General features: G+C 38.2%; 1 protein-coding gene and 1 pseudogene across 2 annotated transcripts; one reads left to right on the forward strand and one right to left on the reverse strand.

The window, feature by feature from the left end:
- Nucleotides 1-582: 582 nt before the first annotated feature.
- LOC122075645 lies at nt 583-6,050 on the reverse strand. 2 transcript variants are annotated; one of them, XM_042640751.1, is made up of 7 exons: nt 5,892-6,050; nt 5,375-5,589; nt 4,435-4,526; nt 4,166-4,312; nt 2,481-2,604; nt 1,577-1,863; nt 583-1,000 (listed from the first exon to the last, which is right to left on the reverse strand). In XM_042640751.1, the coding sequence occupies exons 2-7, from the start codon at nt 5,550-5,552 to the stop codon at nt 908-910; spliced, it is 921 nt and encodes a 306-aa protein (XP_042496685.1). In that variant the 5' UTR covers nt 5,553-5,589; nt 5,892-6,050; the 3' UTR covers nt 583-907. The 2 variants fall into 2 exon arrangements, with proteins under 2 accessions (XP_042496685.1, XP_042496686.1); XM_042640752.1 differs by having other exon boundaries at nt 5,375-5,590; nt 5,895-6,045.
- A 10,532-nt stretch (nt 6,051-16,582) lies between these two features.
- On the forward strand, nt 16,583-17,222 carry LOC122076485 (annotated as a pseudogene).
- Nucleotides 17,223-17,930: the final 708 nt, after the last annotated feature.

Consider the following 17,930-nt stretch of genomic DNA (forward strand, 5'->3'; position numbering starts at 1 on the left):
GCTTGGTGAGGTTGCCTTAGCTCGCTCCGTCTTCCTGAGACGGATGCTCGCTGCGGCTGTAAGAGTGCTTTCACCTATACAAAAACAGATTTTAACCAAACATCGATTTGTTTCCCTTAATCCATCAGCTCCATCCTCAAAGACTCAGAGCCCTTGGAAAGGAAAAGGAAGTAGCGAACAAGTAATAGGAAGAGGCGTGGCATGGCCCACCGCCCTGACTTCTGTTTCTGCTGATGAGAGAAGGGCTTGGCCCTTCTCCTGAACACTTCCAATACCTCACCACACCGATTTCACAGCTCGATTAGAGCAGAACATTTGCTTCTTCATATGGCTTCTCATTATTTCATGCCTCATAATGTACATGACATCCATGAAGTAGCTAGTTATGAGTTCAGCTAGGAAAGCAGTCTTTATGTTAAACCATGAAATGACATGTAGGAGGACCGGTGCCTTCCCACATGCAATTTCGAAGGTGAAATAACATACTGGAAACCCTATAATACCTCTGGCCCCAACAGCACAGAGAGTAATGAACCATGATCGAATGGTTCATGAGTAAACAACCAAATCACATATACAATGTGCAACAAAGGAAATAATTTTTTATGATGAAATTTTTGCTATCCTAGATTCAGTTCAGTAAGCTTGCAGGGGCTCTTAGCCTGCAACAAAAAGGACACAACATTGGAGAAGGAAGCAAAGATTTTAAGATCTGCTATTCACATTTCGGCCGCATCCTCCAAAGAACTGCTAAAGAAGAGATAATTTCTCTTGCCTCATTCCATGACAGGTTTGTCATGCATTAATAAATACATTATATGCATTGATATATCACATGTTTGGGGACAGGTCCAAGACATTTCTTCTTCACCGAGTTTTCTTTACCTCTTTCAGCCGGCATCTCTCTTTACAGAAGCTTCAGTAATTTTAGACGCTCCTCATGCTCTAGGTCCAGCTTTGGTGGTGTATAACACCCACGAAGATCCTCAACTACATATTCCTGCAACATCCAACAAGTAAGAAACATTGCATATCTTCTTGTATCCTTAATTTTTAAAAGTAAGAAACATTGGCTACCCTCTTGCTAAAAACATTCTATAATAAACTATGCAACCAGTGCTACTTTTAACCCAACTTGGCCCCATACTCAGCAGTCGACAGGACACCTTTCCCAGAACATGCACAATATCTACTTGAAAATGAGAAATGATCCTGCACTGGAACATTTCTAGAAACGGCTAGAAAAGTGAATCCTGTAGTTGCAGTGGTTAATCACTGGTGCTGATGGCATTTTAGGCACAACACACATTCTTGTGAATGTTCTTCAGAGTTCTGGACATTACTGGTGTTCATGGCAATGAAGCTCTCCACTAGCAGAAACACCAGGGGCAACCTGGATTGTTAACTTCTCTGTTCCCCATAATCATAAAATGGCGAGAACTAGAGGGGGAGGAGTGCTTACTTATGCCACAGAGCCCCAGTGACTTGAAACAGTTTATCAAATTTTTAAGTAACCAGCATATAAATGAATCCTTGAATTTTCACAACAAACAGATTAACCAATGGAAGTTTTTACCTTTGTGAGCTCCCTCTTTGTGAGGATGTGATAGTGTCTCTGCCAGATCCTCTGGATGGCCATGGTGGCAGCAAGAAAACCATAGGCAATGCCTAGAATGGCAAATATGACGACGAAGATGATAACCAGGGCAAAGCAAGCTTCCATCGAAGCTGGGAAGCAGTCCAAAATGCCCCATCCGTAACAACAGTTCCGGCAGCCAGCCATGCATGGGTCGCTATTGTTGAAAGAGGAGCAGTGTAGTATGAGCCCAAAAAACCCCAGCAGCACAAAGAAGGCTAGTACACCTGCATTTTCCCAGAGATAATGGAACATATCATACATCAGTGTTTGAAGCCTTGGTCTCAACTTCGAAATTAGAATACACATTACCCCACCCCTGTAAAGTAAAGGGAGGAAAAACGAGAGGATAATATGATTATATTTATAATCATTCCAAGCCTTGTCCTAAGTAAGATGTTGCCTTACTTCTCACAATAAAAGAAATATTGCTTACAATTAACTGGTTTTTCAATTCCATTCTAACAAAGCCGTTGTATGCAAAAGTGTGTCTTTAAACGATCACCTCATGATTAGCCAATTATCTCAACTTTTTATCAAGGAGAGGAACTAAATCGCATGGAGAGTCAGACCTCCTCGCTTGTACATTTTGTACGCAATTGCATGCCTGGAAGACAGATTTTGTGGCCTTGCACCTATATCCTTACTGTTCAGTACCTTTTTGAGGTTTACAAGTTACAACTAGGAATCCATAGATGCTCATGGATTGGTAAGATAGCAGAAATTTCACACATGTTTAAATTCAAAGTTTATTGCAGCAACTTCTGGCACTTAGCATGAGATAAAGGGAACTATAAAAACAGGCCACAATGAACGGATGGGGACCAAAAATGTAGAACCATACCAATGCAGTAGTAAAACGGTATTGGATGTTTTGACAGTATACGGTCCCAACTGTCATTGAATGAATTCCGGAAATTCCCATTTTTATCCATAAAATATGCAAAGCCACCCATTGCAGCAATCACCTGAAAAAAAGACGTATTAGAAGGGAAAACGATATTTACTGTTGCTCTGAAAAAGGAAGAAATGCATGACATTTATCTTTCCCACCCAAACAAATTTGATAAGCGATTCTTCCCCCTCCCCACTCCCCCCAAGAAGAAAAAAAGCAGGGGGAGAGAGAGAGAGTACAAACTTATCTTCAGATTTTAAGAATGTAAAGTCAAATTATCATTGGTTTACTCTCAGTAGGATTCCACACAGCAGAACATGGGTCATTGATCAGATTGCCCTCTTAATTTAAGGATATAACATTATAGCTTTCTCCAAAAAACAAACATTTAAATAAAATTGAAAAATGTTCCATTTGGTGCAAAATTCTATTAAGACAAGATTCTCCACAATAATAAAGAGTAATAAATTGTCTACTGCAAAATTATCCAATTTTATCTATCAGAAGATGGCCTTAAAAGGGCTTGATTTTCCATGAAGTATGGTAGTTCCACTCAATGAAAGTGTTCCACCAAAAATTATGGTATCTGATTGTGCATCCACACCTCTAAAGAAGAGAAGACACTTCTCCTGGGTAGTCTACAAGTGAGGTTGGGAAAAGGAAAATAAGGATTTCCATTTAGCAGATACAGGAGAAACCTTGGTTCACAAAGATACAGAGCTCTAAGCACAAGGCTACTATCTTAAGGCAATTGATAAATAAGAGGAAGAAGAATGTTGGACAGTCAAAGTGCTTCAGTTGAGGAGTTCTTCAACTAGCATGAGAAATCAAAATAGATCAAAACATATATATTTGTGATGCCCAAAACCAAGTGTGATACAATTCACTCATCATATTTTATGTCCTTAATTAATTATTATTGTGTGGACTAGGTTTCATATAATATCAGCATTGAAAAGACAAAATTTAATTTCTGTCCTTCGCCATATTTCTGCAATATAATTGATAAGGGATCTGTGTATGATCTTATTATTGTTTGAACTTTCGTAAAAGTCTTTTGTATTATTTAAACACATACAACCAGACCCATTGCTGATTTCAGTTCTGGTTTCAGAACTATTCAATAGACAGTACCCCCTTCCATATTCTGTTTTCAAGAACTGATTCTACTTAGTATTTGACCCAGTCCTACTTCAAGTAGGATTGCAGTTTAAACCTGAAACCTGAAATCAATACATGATGTTTTTCTGATCTGTTGGGTTTGAAATTAATGGTACACTGATATTCTGTTTGCCTATATATCTGCAATCTGATCATTATTCTGACCCTTAGTTTGACAGATTTAACCCTATCCTAGTGTCACCAGGAATGGTCCACATCAGCAGATCCAGCCATTGGATCATGCTGAAAATTCCAGCAAAGCTTATATTGTCTAAAAGGGGAACTCAACCAGGCTATCAGCCTGATCGACACCTGATTTTGTTATATACGTTTTCTCCCAAATCTTGGTCCTGTTCTGGTACTGGTTTAGCTTACAAATCAGAACTACATTACAAGCATAGACACTCCTACCATTTCAATGCAAAATACGTCAATAGACATGCTGTATAGGTAGTAATCAGGGTCTTACTTACAGTTTGAACTGCCAAGAACACGAGTAGAACATCTCTTGCCACAAAAATTCTAAATTTTATTTTACGCCAGGAATAGTCCTCCAGGAATTCAACCCGAAGATGGAATTGGGCCTTGCAAGTTGTGCAATGTGAAAAAGCAAATCCTTCCTGTAGGAAGAAACAAAAACATTAATAATGAACAACACGTTTGTAGTGTCATGAACTTCACTAAAACGGTAGAAGTGTTCATTCAAATTATCAAATTTACAGTCAAGAGAAAGAAAATATGCCTTCACAGAGCGCCAATGGTCAAGGCATGAACGATGAACAAACTGCTGGGTTCCTTTGCACATGCAAGGAGATATCAATTCTCCACCTGTACCTGAAAAAGCATTTATGTTGATCGTGAAACATTTGCTCATATTAGACTTGTTGAAAATTATGATCTACATCAATACTCCCTTCTCAAGACCATTCTATAACTTCATACATTAACATAGACCATAGCAATAGCAACAACCGCATACTTTATGATAAACCAGCAGACAGCTTCATTGCTTAATGAGTGAAAGGACAAATTTACAATGCAATGTTTCACTTGGAACCAGGCCACTTGATTGGGTTAAAACTACTAAGGGATAAGTTCAAGTAAAAAAATATAAGGTCTTTAATTAGCGAAAATTATTCTTCTATTTCAACTAATCCAACTCCAATAAGAACAGAAGCATGAAACAAGCTAAACTTAATACAGACTCTATTTGTCGCTGACCTACCATACATTAGTAGACTGAACTTCCAGGGTTACCATAGGATGAGTTAAACCACCATGGCGCAGCATGACAGTATGGTAGTAACTGCAGGATTATGGGGTTTAAAATAAGTTTCCAGCAATGTCAGGGTTATTATTATATATATATATATTTTTTTTTTTTTAATTGCTTAGTGAATAAACAAATGTTGAACTTCAAATGTGTACATCCAACCAAAGATGACAATCATCCTAAAGCTATATTCAGAACTCAAATAATATATCAAAGCTAATAATTTCAAGGGGGCAAGTTGGAGGAGGGAAAAATATAATTTACAACGCCGTGGAGTCTCTTTCTTGAAGAAGCATAGAAGGTCTGGCTTCAATACAAAATGCAGTAAAGGAAAGAAACGTAAATCAACAGAGAATATAAAATCTTGCCTAAAGGGACTATAGTTCAATTATCAGAAAGTGAGCATTACCTGGTTCACCGTCGTACTCTAGACAGATACGACAACAAGCCGCCGAAGGAGCTTCGATCTCTACATCTTTTATTTCGTTCGAACTTTCCGTCAACGAATTAGCCTCGTTCCCAAGCAGGGGATCGGAATCACCTGGACTTCGTTCCCCTGCCGGTTCTAACTGTAGCTCTCCCTTCATTGATGTTGTACAGAAAACTAAGAGAGGTTTACAAACCCTAGAGTAATCGAAGATCACCAAATTCAAGGAATCAAAGGCTGAACAATAAGAACGTAAAAGACTAGCAAACCAAACAAAGAAATTCGACGCAGACATTAAAAAGTGGAAAGCATCAGAGATTGCTAACCAAATACAGAGTTAAATGGCTGCAAACGCAGAAGGTCACAAAAAGATGCCGATTTGCAGACACATAAATTATGAATTTAAGGCGAATTGATAACAATTCGAACAGATATTAACGGGATTATTCAGAAATGTTCCGATGAAATTGAAGAATAGATGTGAATTTGGTGAGCTTACCAGAGTCTGATGAGGAGATTGAAAGTTGAAACTCCAGAGATTTAAGAGAGACGGAGACGATGATTTCAGTGGCAAATTGGCCAGAGTTACCAAATCAAAAAAAGAAGAGAGGAATTGTTCTTATTCCACACCAGAAGGAGGAAACTTGTCTATAGGGCGCGTGATGCGTACCACGCACTCATGATCATGGGCTCATAGCTGCATAGCTGGGCCCCTCCCTAGTGGACGAATAGTGGGTCTGTTTCCTAGGGCAAAGTCATCGGGGCCCATAGATTCAAACCAGATATTTCATGGGCCCTATTCTAGGGTTTGATTAGAAACTCCTGTTGGATTTATGGGCTAAATTAATTATTCGGGTTGATTAAATGGGTGAGAGTCAAATTGCATGAACCGGTTCGGTCCACTCTCAAGCTTAGGGATATGCTGGCTCAACCCATTGTGGTTTAGGGTTTTGAGTGCAGGACAGTATTATAAATACTAGGTTTTGGGTCCCTACAGCCATTATTCACTCTTCCCCACTTTACCACTAAAGTGAGAGAACCAAGGAGGTTTAAGGGGCTGTAGAAGATCCATAGCCAAGCCAAGAGAGCGGAAGTGGGAGTGACCAACATCAATCATCTTCAGCATACTAGGTGAAAGGTACAAATCGATCCTCCATAATTTTATTAGATTCGTGTTCTTGTTTTTCCTGTGTGGTTTCCTCAATAGGGTTTCAAACTCAAACCCATAGGTAGTTCTAACAAGTGGTATCAGAGCAGACCACATGGGACAAGAATCGATTGAATTTTTCTTGTACATGAAGATTTTGATTATTACTTAAAACCTGATTTGATTAAAAATCATGAAAATCATAAAAATCGTAATTTTACCATCATTTAAAAATTCTGTATGGGAAAACTTTCTTCACGAAAGTTGTAGATCACGAGAAGACGGTCACGGCGGTATGCCGCAAGTCACCGAAAACCTCCGGACGCGCCGGCACGCGCTGCCGGAAACCGGCTGCCGGAGGAGAGAGAAAAAAAAAATTTCCAAAAAAAAAAACTGATTCAGATGTCATTGCTCTCTCTCGGTAGAGGAAGAGGGTTTAGTTATAGGTTTTTTGTTTTTGTGGGTGATGATAGACCCAAACTTCGGTCTATCACACTTTTAAGTTATTATTTTCTTATAAAATGGAAATGGGCCACTTCTTAAAACATAATGGGCTGTCCTTTAAAGTTTTAGAAAACAAAAGAAATGACCCACTCTTTAAAATAAATAATGGGCTCAGCCCATGGATGTTTAGTTATTCAATAAAAGTTTTGTTTTACTGTTTTAAGTCTAATGGGTTAAAGGTCCACTGTTTGATCCTTAAAAAAAATAAAAAAAATAAAAAGGGTGAAAGAAAGGTTATCGGCTCCCACAGGGATTTGTTGGAGTCGGAGTCAAACTTCTACTACCAAACTTGATTTTAAGATGTTAAATAATGGGTTGAACCCATGATTGTTTGATATTAAGTTTAAAGCCTATGTAAATTAAATAATGGGCTGAACCCATGATTGTTTGACACTAGACCTAAAGCCCATGTCTTACTTAAATGAGTTAAGTTGGGTAGGAGTTTTAAATCAAATCAAAATACATTTAATGATCTAATTTTTAATGATATGTTTATTTAAAATTGTATGTTGTATTTATTTTTAATCATTGAAACAAGAGAGTATAAATCAATGCTTTGAAAAATGTATATGTTATTAGTTACCATGAAATTGGGAAAGGTTTTTAAATTGAAATATGTTAATCTGGAAAAGGGTGTAAGCTTCCGCTCATTCTTAGTTGCAAAGTAATTTTGCTTTAGGAAACCATGAAATGATGAGGTGGAATCCACCAAAGTGGTACATCTTATTATTTCATGATTTTCCACATGGTAGCAATGTAGGTGACATTTGCCCAAAGGTGATGTCACCAAAGTTAAGAAAATGACAGTAACCTAGAGGTTCCTAAGCCCAAAGGTGAGGGATTTCAAAAGTTATTGTTCTTTTCACAGTAAATATGAATTTACAAGAGGACCAGTGCATTCTTAGCCCAAAGGATAGGAATGTAGTTGCGGTTGTAACTCTTGTATAGTTATTGTTGTCCTAGTGACATATTTATATGTATGTTTTGAACATAAAGATATATATCTCCAATGGGAAAGATATGATAGAACTGAGTGAAACCCACCAAAGTGGTACATTCAATTCGATTGTATCTTCCCCAACAGTAAAGATGATACTTTCCCAAAGGTTATGTCATCAAGGTTTGAGGATAATTATCCACATTTCAGAAAGGGACATTAAATTTGGAGTTCTTTTGCCCAAAGGTGATTGAATTCCGAAGTTAGTGTTGTTTTCACAGTTAAAAGAAGAATATAAGAGCATCAGCTAATTCCTGTCCCAAAGGATAGGGATACATTTTTAGTTGTAACTCTTATTTAAAATATATTGATAGTATTACATGCTTTTATATTATGATTTATATTTTGATATTTGGCATGTATTGTGTTCTTGTTACTGCTGTAGTAAGATGGCCATTCCCTCAAGTTATGTGTCTTCCATCCCAATGCTCACTGGTAACAACTATCAAAAGTGGGTGGAAGAATTAGAATTGCATTTAGGTCTTCTTGACTTAGACTTGGCACTTAGGGAGCCTAAACCTGAGCCTCTCACAGACTCGAGCAGAAGTGCTGAAAGGACCAAGTTTAAGAAATGGACTGAAGCAAACAGAAAGTGCATACTGGTTTTAAAAAAGGCAGTTCCTGAAATTATACGTGGGAACATAGAGATCAAAGTCACTGCAAAAGAATTCCTAGATGCTATTAAAGGTAGATTTCAACACAACAAGAAAGCTGAGAAAACCACATTGATGACCAGGCTAATGAATACAAGGTATGATGGATGTGGGAGTGTTAGAGAATACATTTTGGGTGTAGCTACTGATGCTGGTAAACTTAAGGATCTTGGAATACAGATCGATGAAGAATATATTGTACATATTGCACTGAATACCCTCCCTAGTCAGTATAAAGTTATCCAATCTACCTACATTGCACTGAAGGACGGTTGGAGCCTAAATGAGCTCATTTCCATTTGCACTCAAGAGGAAGAAAAATTGAAACAAACTAGGTTTGAGAGTGCACATGCAACTTTTCACAAGGGATCTTCTGGTGGACCAAGCAGAAGGAACAAAAATGTTTCCAACAGAGGAAGCGTCAAGCCATATGACAGGATTAATAGCTCTCAAGAACTTGACACATCTCAAAAGGCTCAGGATGAAGAGAATACCAACAACGTAGAGTGTTTCTGGTGCCATAAGAAAGGACATGTGAAGAAGGACTGTTTTATTTTCAAGAAATGGTTAGAGAAGAGGAAGAATTCTGGGGTTGATAAGCAGGATGATACCAAGAAAGGGTGAGGTAGAATGATCACCAGTAATTGAGAGCAAGTAAAATTTGGTCCCATCAAGTAGTTAGGATTTCTTTACATACAGTTATTTGAAATGCTTGATTAGTGGGAGCTGTGATTTTGTTTAGTATTTGTTTATGTTTTGAACCTTAGCCCGTATGTTTTGGGGCACAGTTTGATGAATTATGGTTAAGTTTTAGCATTTACATTATGCACAGTTATTTATTGAAATATTTGGTTTATGATTTCATTTAAGAATGTTTTTATAGGCAGTAATTGTCTTGGTTATAGGTAATATTTTGCCACAGTTCAAAAGGTAATGTTTACCACATTTTAAGACAGTATTTGTCACAGTTCATAAGCAATATTTGCCACAGTTTATAGGCGGAAGGCCACAGTTAGATATTAACCACAGATCAAAGGCGATTTGCCACAGTGAAGGTTAATATCACAGTTAAGGACCTACATGGAATGACAACAGTGTAATTTGAGGATATGTCAATATTTCTGTGATGGTATCCCACATAGATTCGTGTTAAGAAACTTACTTATGTTTGTAATAACAGAAAGTTGTATGCCGTATATTGAGGTGTATCTTCTGCTGTTATTCGATGTGAGTGGTTTTTCAACTGAATCACAGTAAGAGTGGTTAATGTAATAAGATTCTATGGCCACACCAATTTAAAAGACATCCTTATAATTAATGTAGCCCAAGTGGGAGATTGTTGATTTATGGGCTAAATTAATTATTCGGGTTGATTAAATGGGTGAGAGTCAAATTGCATGAACCGGTTCGGTCCACTCTCAAGCTTAGGGATATGCTGGCTCAACCCATTGTGGTTTAGGGTTTTGAGTGCAGGACAGTATTATAAATACTAGGTTTTGGGTCCCTACAGCTATTATTCACTCTTCCCCACTTTACCACTAAAGTGAGAGAATCAAGGAGGTTTAAGGGGCTGTAGAAGATCCATAGCCAAGCCAAGAGAGCGAAAGTGGGAGTGACCAACATCAATCATCTTCAGCATACTAGGTGAAAGGTACAAATCGATCCTCCATAATTTTATTAGATTCGTGTTCTTGTTTTTCCTGTGTGGTTTCCTCAATAGGGTTTCAAACTCAAACCCATAGGGAGTTCTAACAACTCCGTGCACGGATCATTGTGGGTTTCCTGTCTGAGCCTGACGTTGGGACCGACCCTGAGGCGAACCCAACGATTCGCAATTCGATTGATTCAGATCGTCTCCAATCAGTCCTAATTGGAGATAGACCAGCCAGACACATAATAGGAGAGAGAAAGTGAAGATTTAATTTTAACCAATTTTTGAAACCCTACCTACCATTGCAGTCTGCAAACCATGTTTTGTCTGCTGCCGCCACCGCAAACCTCCCTTTCCGGCCCAAGCTCCTTTTATGAACCCTCTTGACCCCCAACCTCGAAACTGCAGACTCCCCTTCAACTCCACCCTTATCCTAGCCCCCACCACAATGAGCTTGTTCGTTGCACGAGGCCTCACGATTAGGAAGTGTTCTTTTCCTGTGTATATGTATAAATATATAATCTCCATGTGACTATAGATAGTGGAAATAAGTTGCCCACATCCTTCCATGGTACAAAGAAGACAAAAGTCTTTTGTATATAAGACATAACACTATTAATATGATGTTATTTTGACTACCCAAAATGCCCTCTTAATGTACGAAGATTCAAGGATAAGGCTTTACAACACGGATCTGGCTCCTCTCCAACGACTTGGGCATCCAACCATTTACCTCCCACCCATCCAATGTTTGAGACAACTTGAACATGCATCCCAACACCTAGGGATGCATGTCCATGTTGTCCCAACCATTGAATAGGTGGGAGGTAAATGATTGATGTTGGAGAGGATCTTTTTCCTTCAACACATATCTCTTTGGAAGGCTTATTAATGATAGCCAACTAGATAGGTTGAGGGAGCAAAAGAAAGTTGGTTGGTGGAACATAAGCCCTACAGAAAAAAATTGAAGAGAATGTGTTAATAGTCAAATCCCTGAGCATTTAAACAAGTTGGATGAGCTCAAAACTTTTAAGAATACTTTTTTGAGACCAATATCTTAATTCTCGGCTTCCCTTGTTCCTGTTTCTCTTACCTATTTTGGATAAGAGTCCTTGAAACAATGAAAACTAATGCGAAATGCAATGTTTACTTCAAAGGTAAATGTCCTCCTAAGCAAATCTTATGATTCAAACATTCGATGCCTATTTTCATTGCTCAGACTGCATTTGTTAATGAGAAATCCAATGGTAAAATAATAGCAATTCTGTAGGAGTAACATTTTCTAGGGAAGGTATTCTTTAGGGTTTGGTTATTAGATGAAGTTAGGAGTCTATAAATTAGGGGTTGGGATAATATAACGGGTATCAAATGTTTGAACTACAAGCTTTGGCCTAGGGGACATTTACCATTGAAGTAAACATTGTGTTTGGCCTTAGCTTTCATTGTTTCAAGCATTCTTCTATAGAATAGGTAAGAGAAATATGAACAAATGAAGTAGGGAATTAAGATACTTGTCTTAAGAAAGTGTTCTTAACGATTTGAGTTTGTCTGCCTTATTTGCATACTTAAGAAATCAGGCATTCAGGCCAATAACAACTTGCTATTGGAGCAGTCGATCCTCAGCCCAACCCATGCATAGAATAGGAGACCTGGTGCCAGAGTGAGAGCCGCTAGGAAAGAGCTATATGCTGCTAGGTAGAAACCCTGGTTGGAGCTGCTTAAAAAGAGTTATCTGATCCAAAGTGGACCAACATGGATGTCTAGTTCCGAAGTGTGGTGGTATGTTATGGTTCCATGTCAGTCATATGGGGCTTCATTTGTTTCACAAGAAAATTAATGTGAGTTGATATAGTCTTGGGTTCCCTCACCTTGTAAGCCGATTTATGGGGTTAAGTTCTTCCAAGTCCATATCAGTAGTATCAAATTAGTCGGGTCAACCCATATGCAGAAGGAGTGATATGGTGCTAAAGTGAGAGCCTTTAGAAAAGGGCTACCTGCCACCAAGTAAAAACCCTGAAGCAAAGTGAGAGTCATTTAGAAAGGCGTACCTGATCCGAAGTGGGCCAAGACGACCATTGGGTTATAAAGCATTGTGGTATATTATGATCCTATATCAATTATATGAGGGATTGATCCCACATTGATTTCACAAGGGAATTGATGTGGGTTAATATGGTTTTGGGTTCCCTCATCTCATATACTGAAAACAGAAGGGAAGACACGGTGCCAAAGTGAAAGCCCTTAGGAAAGAGCTACCAACTGCCAAGCAGAAACCGTGGAGTAGAGTAAGAGTTGTTGAGAAAGGGCTACATGATCCGAAATGGGTCACCATGGACGTCGGGTTTAAAAGCGTGGTAGTATGTTACAGTCTCAGATAAGTCATATGGGGTATGATCCCACATTGGTTTCACAAAGAAATTGATGTGGTTTGATATGATCTTGCTAACCTTGTAAGCCAGTTTATAGGGTTGAGTTCTTCTATGTCCGTATTAGGATGATATGTGTCTATATGATAAGTTCAATTGACATAAAGAGCAACTAGTGGTTATAAAAAGCTTTGCCAAAAAGAAGCAATGAGTAATGAAAGCAAAACCGTTTTAGGAGATTCGACTGTTCACCAACGCATTGGGTGCCCAATCCGAAATCCGATGGCTGAGGGTACTTGTTTGTGTCATCCCAACCGTCGGATGATGGGTTGGGTGCCCAATGCATTGGAGAGGATCTTTTTCCTCACAATAGGTAGGATAGATAGCCATATTACAACGTATGTAGAGAGTAATTTCTCCGTACATGGAAAGGATCTAGAGCATGGTTTAAAATATCAGTATCAACAAAAATGACACTTTTTGGTATTAGACCCCATATAGGCAAAAAATAATGATAATAAAAAATTAAAAATAATTAAGAAAATTGTTTTTTAAAAAAAGGAGAAAAACTGAAATTTTTTTATTTTTTAATGAGATATTAGACATAATACAGAAAAGTTTACAATAAATGTGTGTAAAAGAAATATAAATTTGAAAAAAAAAATACTAAAATCCATTTTTATGTACAAAATATCTGAAATTCATCAACATAGATAACTCTTTTTTTTTTTTTTTTTTTTTTTTTATATCAACCGAATATGAAAAAAAATACTAAAAAAAAAATATAGTCATTGATATTAACTTAAATAAATTCCCAAATTCCATGCAAATCAAGGGAAGAAAAACAAAGATTAACTCTAACAAATTAAAAGACACTAACCATAGCATGAATCAAGGAACAAAAAAAATGGAGACTCACTCAATGGTCCACCCCAAAGGGGGGAAAAAGTCCAAGTACTAGGACTTGCTTGGCCAACATGTCTCATGCCTAATGCCCATGGTAGGTACATCATACATGAATCGAGCCTTCATTCCAACTGGACTTTTGATTCAGATATTTATGTATTATATGGGCCCTAAGGCTTCCCTCCAATCAAGTGTAGTCTAAGAGAATCACTGAAAAATTAAATCAGTGAATTACTTTATTTTAATGGAATAGTCCCTCCATTGACCCGTAAAGAGAGACTTATAACTTCTCATATAATAACCATATCCACCTCTACTGAAAGATATTATAAACTCAATAAATTTATGACTAGTCAACCCTTTGGAATTAATTAGGGTGAATCAAAATTGAAATTGGAATCGGAGATTCGGAATCGACTGAGCTTATCTTGATTCCATTTGACTTTTACAGAAGCCCCCTTTTGAATCGTCCACCATTCATGTTTGATATTCATTTTTTGCTATTGTTCTCTTCTTTTGGTACGTAAAATAACCGAAAATTCAACAAAACTTAGCTTTTAATACCAAGATTCCCAAATTTATTTAATAAGAAAACTACAAAATTACAAGTTTTAGGAAATCTTTACTTCTTCCTTCCTGATGTCGATTTCGAGAGCTCCAATTCAATGTTGCTAGAAATTTGATCATTATGGCAATAATCTTAGTAGAGAAAGTGCGGGCTGATGTAGCTCTATTGCCTTGCCAAACCAGAACTAGCACTTATGCAGATACAGATGACTAGTAAGTACACAAAAGCGCCGTATGCACGATGAGATAGTAAAATGGTTTATTTGATAGTCACGAAAGTAGTTCTGGTCATACAGACAAAGAATTATGAAATCATGGCCCGCAGTAATGCCCTCTTGCTGGACCTTCCTTCATTCCCCTGGTGAGACCTTCCTTCATTTCCCTGGTGAGATATCTAAGGAAAGCAACCAGCTGGGGTCCAAGAGGATCATAGGCACTCAAATAACTTACAAACAAGATCTGTTGGGATACTAAATTGACATAGACCTCTCCCTACCGCTTGCTAGATAAGTGATTTTACAATACTATCATACCCCCAAGTATTGCAAACCTAGCTGCTTCGCCTAAGTGATCTATCCATTTTTTTCGATCTTATTCCCGCCGAAAAAGGGCATTTTTCTCTTTTCATAGAAAAAAATCTTGACCCCAAACAACATAAACGGCTCTTTCTGAAATCTGAGGAATCTAATACATGACACCATAGTGTTTAGATGTGGCATGTGTCCAATATATAAGGTGCATTTCTAAAACTAGAGTGAGAAGTACAATGAAGCAAAATATGGTTCGCAGATGCCTCTGGTACCAAACAGAATATGGTTGTATGCGCATCCATTGTAGCGCCTTGTCGAACATTTGAATTGTAGGGGGGGTTTCAAGAACAGAGGATGAAGAAGACAGAGAACGTTTCTAGGAATTTTAGGGCTCCAACTAACTGATCATATGCGTATGTATTTCCAACTTTACTATTTACTCTTTTATAGAGATAGAGTCCAAAGATCCGTTGAACAACGGATCTTTTTCGATCAGCGGAATCGCCCTGCCATTACTCCTGAAATTATTCCTTCCGTAACGGAGTGACCGATACTGTGATTCCATGATGAGGCCGGATGGCCATCTCACCAACATGAATAATTCACACCATTCATTTCAAATGGGATTTGTCCCGTGGACATACAAGCAATATAACCCATAGGATTTCCTTTTCCTCTTCCCATTCTCAATTCTGCAGGCTTCTTGGTAATAGGAAGATCTGCACGAACTCTTACCCATATCTTACCATTTATTCAGGATTGCCCGCTCATAGCACGATGGAATTATCCGATTGCAGCTCGACACGCTGCTTCAATTGCTTGATATGAAAGACCAATTCTACAACTTTGAGTGCCATATCTTCCAAAACCAAGTTTTTACAATGGCTATTGGAAACAAGGTGATCAGCAGTAAGGTCTTCTCCTGGGTGCAATCCAAAAAAAATGTTTGAATTTTTGTGTGATCTCCTTCCACTCACATGGCTTGGCCAGACAAATCAGGCATTTCCAATTCAAAAATTACATCAAACTGACTTGACTGTACTAAGTCCAAAACTTCAAGAACCCATATTCTCCTATGCTGTTCACCTCCAAGAATGTTGGGCTTCTGTAGATTTCTATAACTTCAAGTCCCAGCATCTAGTGTGTCCTTGAAAAGTACGAGTAGTCAGCAACCAGCATCTGGGTTGATTGCTTTGTTGTACAGCTCTGGAAACTGAATGTCAAGTGTTCATCACTCCATTTGTCATTCCAAAAAGCAACACAATTCCCTTGCCACTGGTTTTGAAGCTTTGAGAGCTTCTTCATTAGCTTCTTCCAAAACTTCAAATACTGAAGATTAGAATTGACCCCAATCCACCACCTCCCAGGGCCCTATGAAAGCAGGATTAGCTCTGGGTTATGGCACTTTTTGCCATTTTTTTTTTTGGTTGGGGGGGGGGGTGTTTGGGGGGAAGCTCCATAATTTAACATGAAATGGTAGAGAAGTACTTGAAGACAAGGAAATAACTTACAGCAGTAACATTGGAAAGTTAAAACAACATTCTGGAAATGAGGGATTGACATTCAGTGCATTGCATCTGTTCACCCTAAACCCTCTCTGCCATGGTATATCCTCCACTACCAACTGTTTTTGCTTTGCCTTCGCTTTCAAATAAGTTTATCTTTGAAAAGAAAAGGAAATAGAAAACAAGATTGAGTTCCAGGGTTGCTCTGTTTTTAATAGGGATAGTCTTATTAATTCATTTCTGTCATTGTTTCTCCTTATGCTTATAGGTTATGCCATGGAGTGCAGCGTCTCTATGAAAGGTAAATGGAATAGACTCAACTACGTTTAGACACAGTTAAGATATGTATAACTTAGGATTGGTAACAAGTATATCTTTAAATACAATTGATTGGAGAAAGAGAATCTATGTATCCAACCCCTGGCATGGAAGAGGCAGAATTTGTGGAGATGGCTTGGGGGCTAGCCAACAGCAAGTGCCCCTTCTTGTGGGTGGTTTGTTCCGACTCGATCCATGGTCAGAACAGGTTGAACCATTGTGGCCTTATGGGTTCCTAGAAATGATTAGTGGAAAGGGTTGTATTGTCAAATGGGCTCCACAACAGGAAGTGTTGGCTCATCCTGCAGTGAGAGGGTTTTGGACCCACAATGGTTGGAACTCAACACTGGAGAGTATATGTGAAGGGGTGCCAATGTTGTGTCGGCCTAATTTTGGAGACCAGAAGGTGAATGCGAGGTTCGTGAGCCATGTGTGGAGGGTTGGGTTGCATATGGAGGAAGAATAGGTTGGAGAGGGGAGATTGAGAGAAGCATAAGAAGACTAATGGTTGAGAAAGAAAGGGAGGAGATGAGGGAGAGGGCTAAGTCTGTGATGGAGAAGGTAGAAGTTTGCATCAGGAAAAGAGGTTCTTCCTATGAGTCTCTAGAGGACTTGATAGCTCACATCTTGTCATTTTGATTACTTTTGTTATCCACTTAATTCTCCATGGTTCTTCATTGCCTTACATTGTTACATCTTGAGGCTTTGTGCTACTACTGGTTAATCTAAAAAACCTCTTTGAAGTTAGATTCCTCCATATCCTAGGTGGAATTCCTAGATATCTATCTTTTCTTCTTCTTCATCATCTTCTTCTTCCTTCTACTTTCTACTTTCTACTTATGTTCTTTGCAACAAACACCTCTTCTATTCATGCTGCCACCCGACCAACATATCTTACAATTAAATATCTATCAAATCACTACTACTCCCTGCTTCTAGTCAACCTTAACCTTCATCTATTCACCGACAGTCAAAGCCCTGCCATGGACTGTTTTTCTGTACTTCCTATTTTTCAGGTACTTGAGAACAAAGTCCTTTCAGTCATTAAGGGGGCGTTCGGTTCGAATTTTCCATCGAACCACATTCTAGGGATTCAGGATTCTAGATGTAACTCATATCGATGAGTTTCTTTGAAACAATTTTCTTCTGGGTGAAAAACTGTTTTGTTACCCTAATTCTGTCAATTGAATCTGAGTGGAAAACTGTTCGGTTACCCTGATTCTGTCTGTTGATTCTGAGTGGAAAACTGTTTGGTTACCTATAAGCCTATGAACTAAGTTATGTTAGAATAATAAATAAAAAAAAAATTCAAAAAATAAAAACTTGTTCCAAAGATGGACTTCTTTATTTTTATTTTTGTTTTTGTTTTTTTTTTTCTTTTTTCTAATAATATG

This window comes from Macadamia integrifolia, chromosome 4, assembly GCF_013358625.1.
Source record: "Macadamia integrifolia cultivar HAES 741 chromosome 4, SCU_Mint_v3, whole genome shotgun sequence".
In the NCBI taxonomy this organism is placed as follows: Eukaryota; Viridiplantae; Streptophyta; class Magnoliopsida; order Proteales; family Proteaceae; genus Macadamia; species Macadamia integrifolia.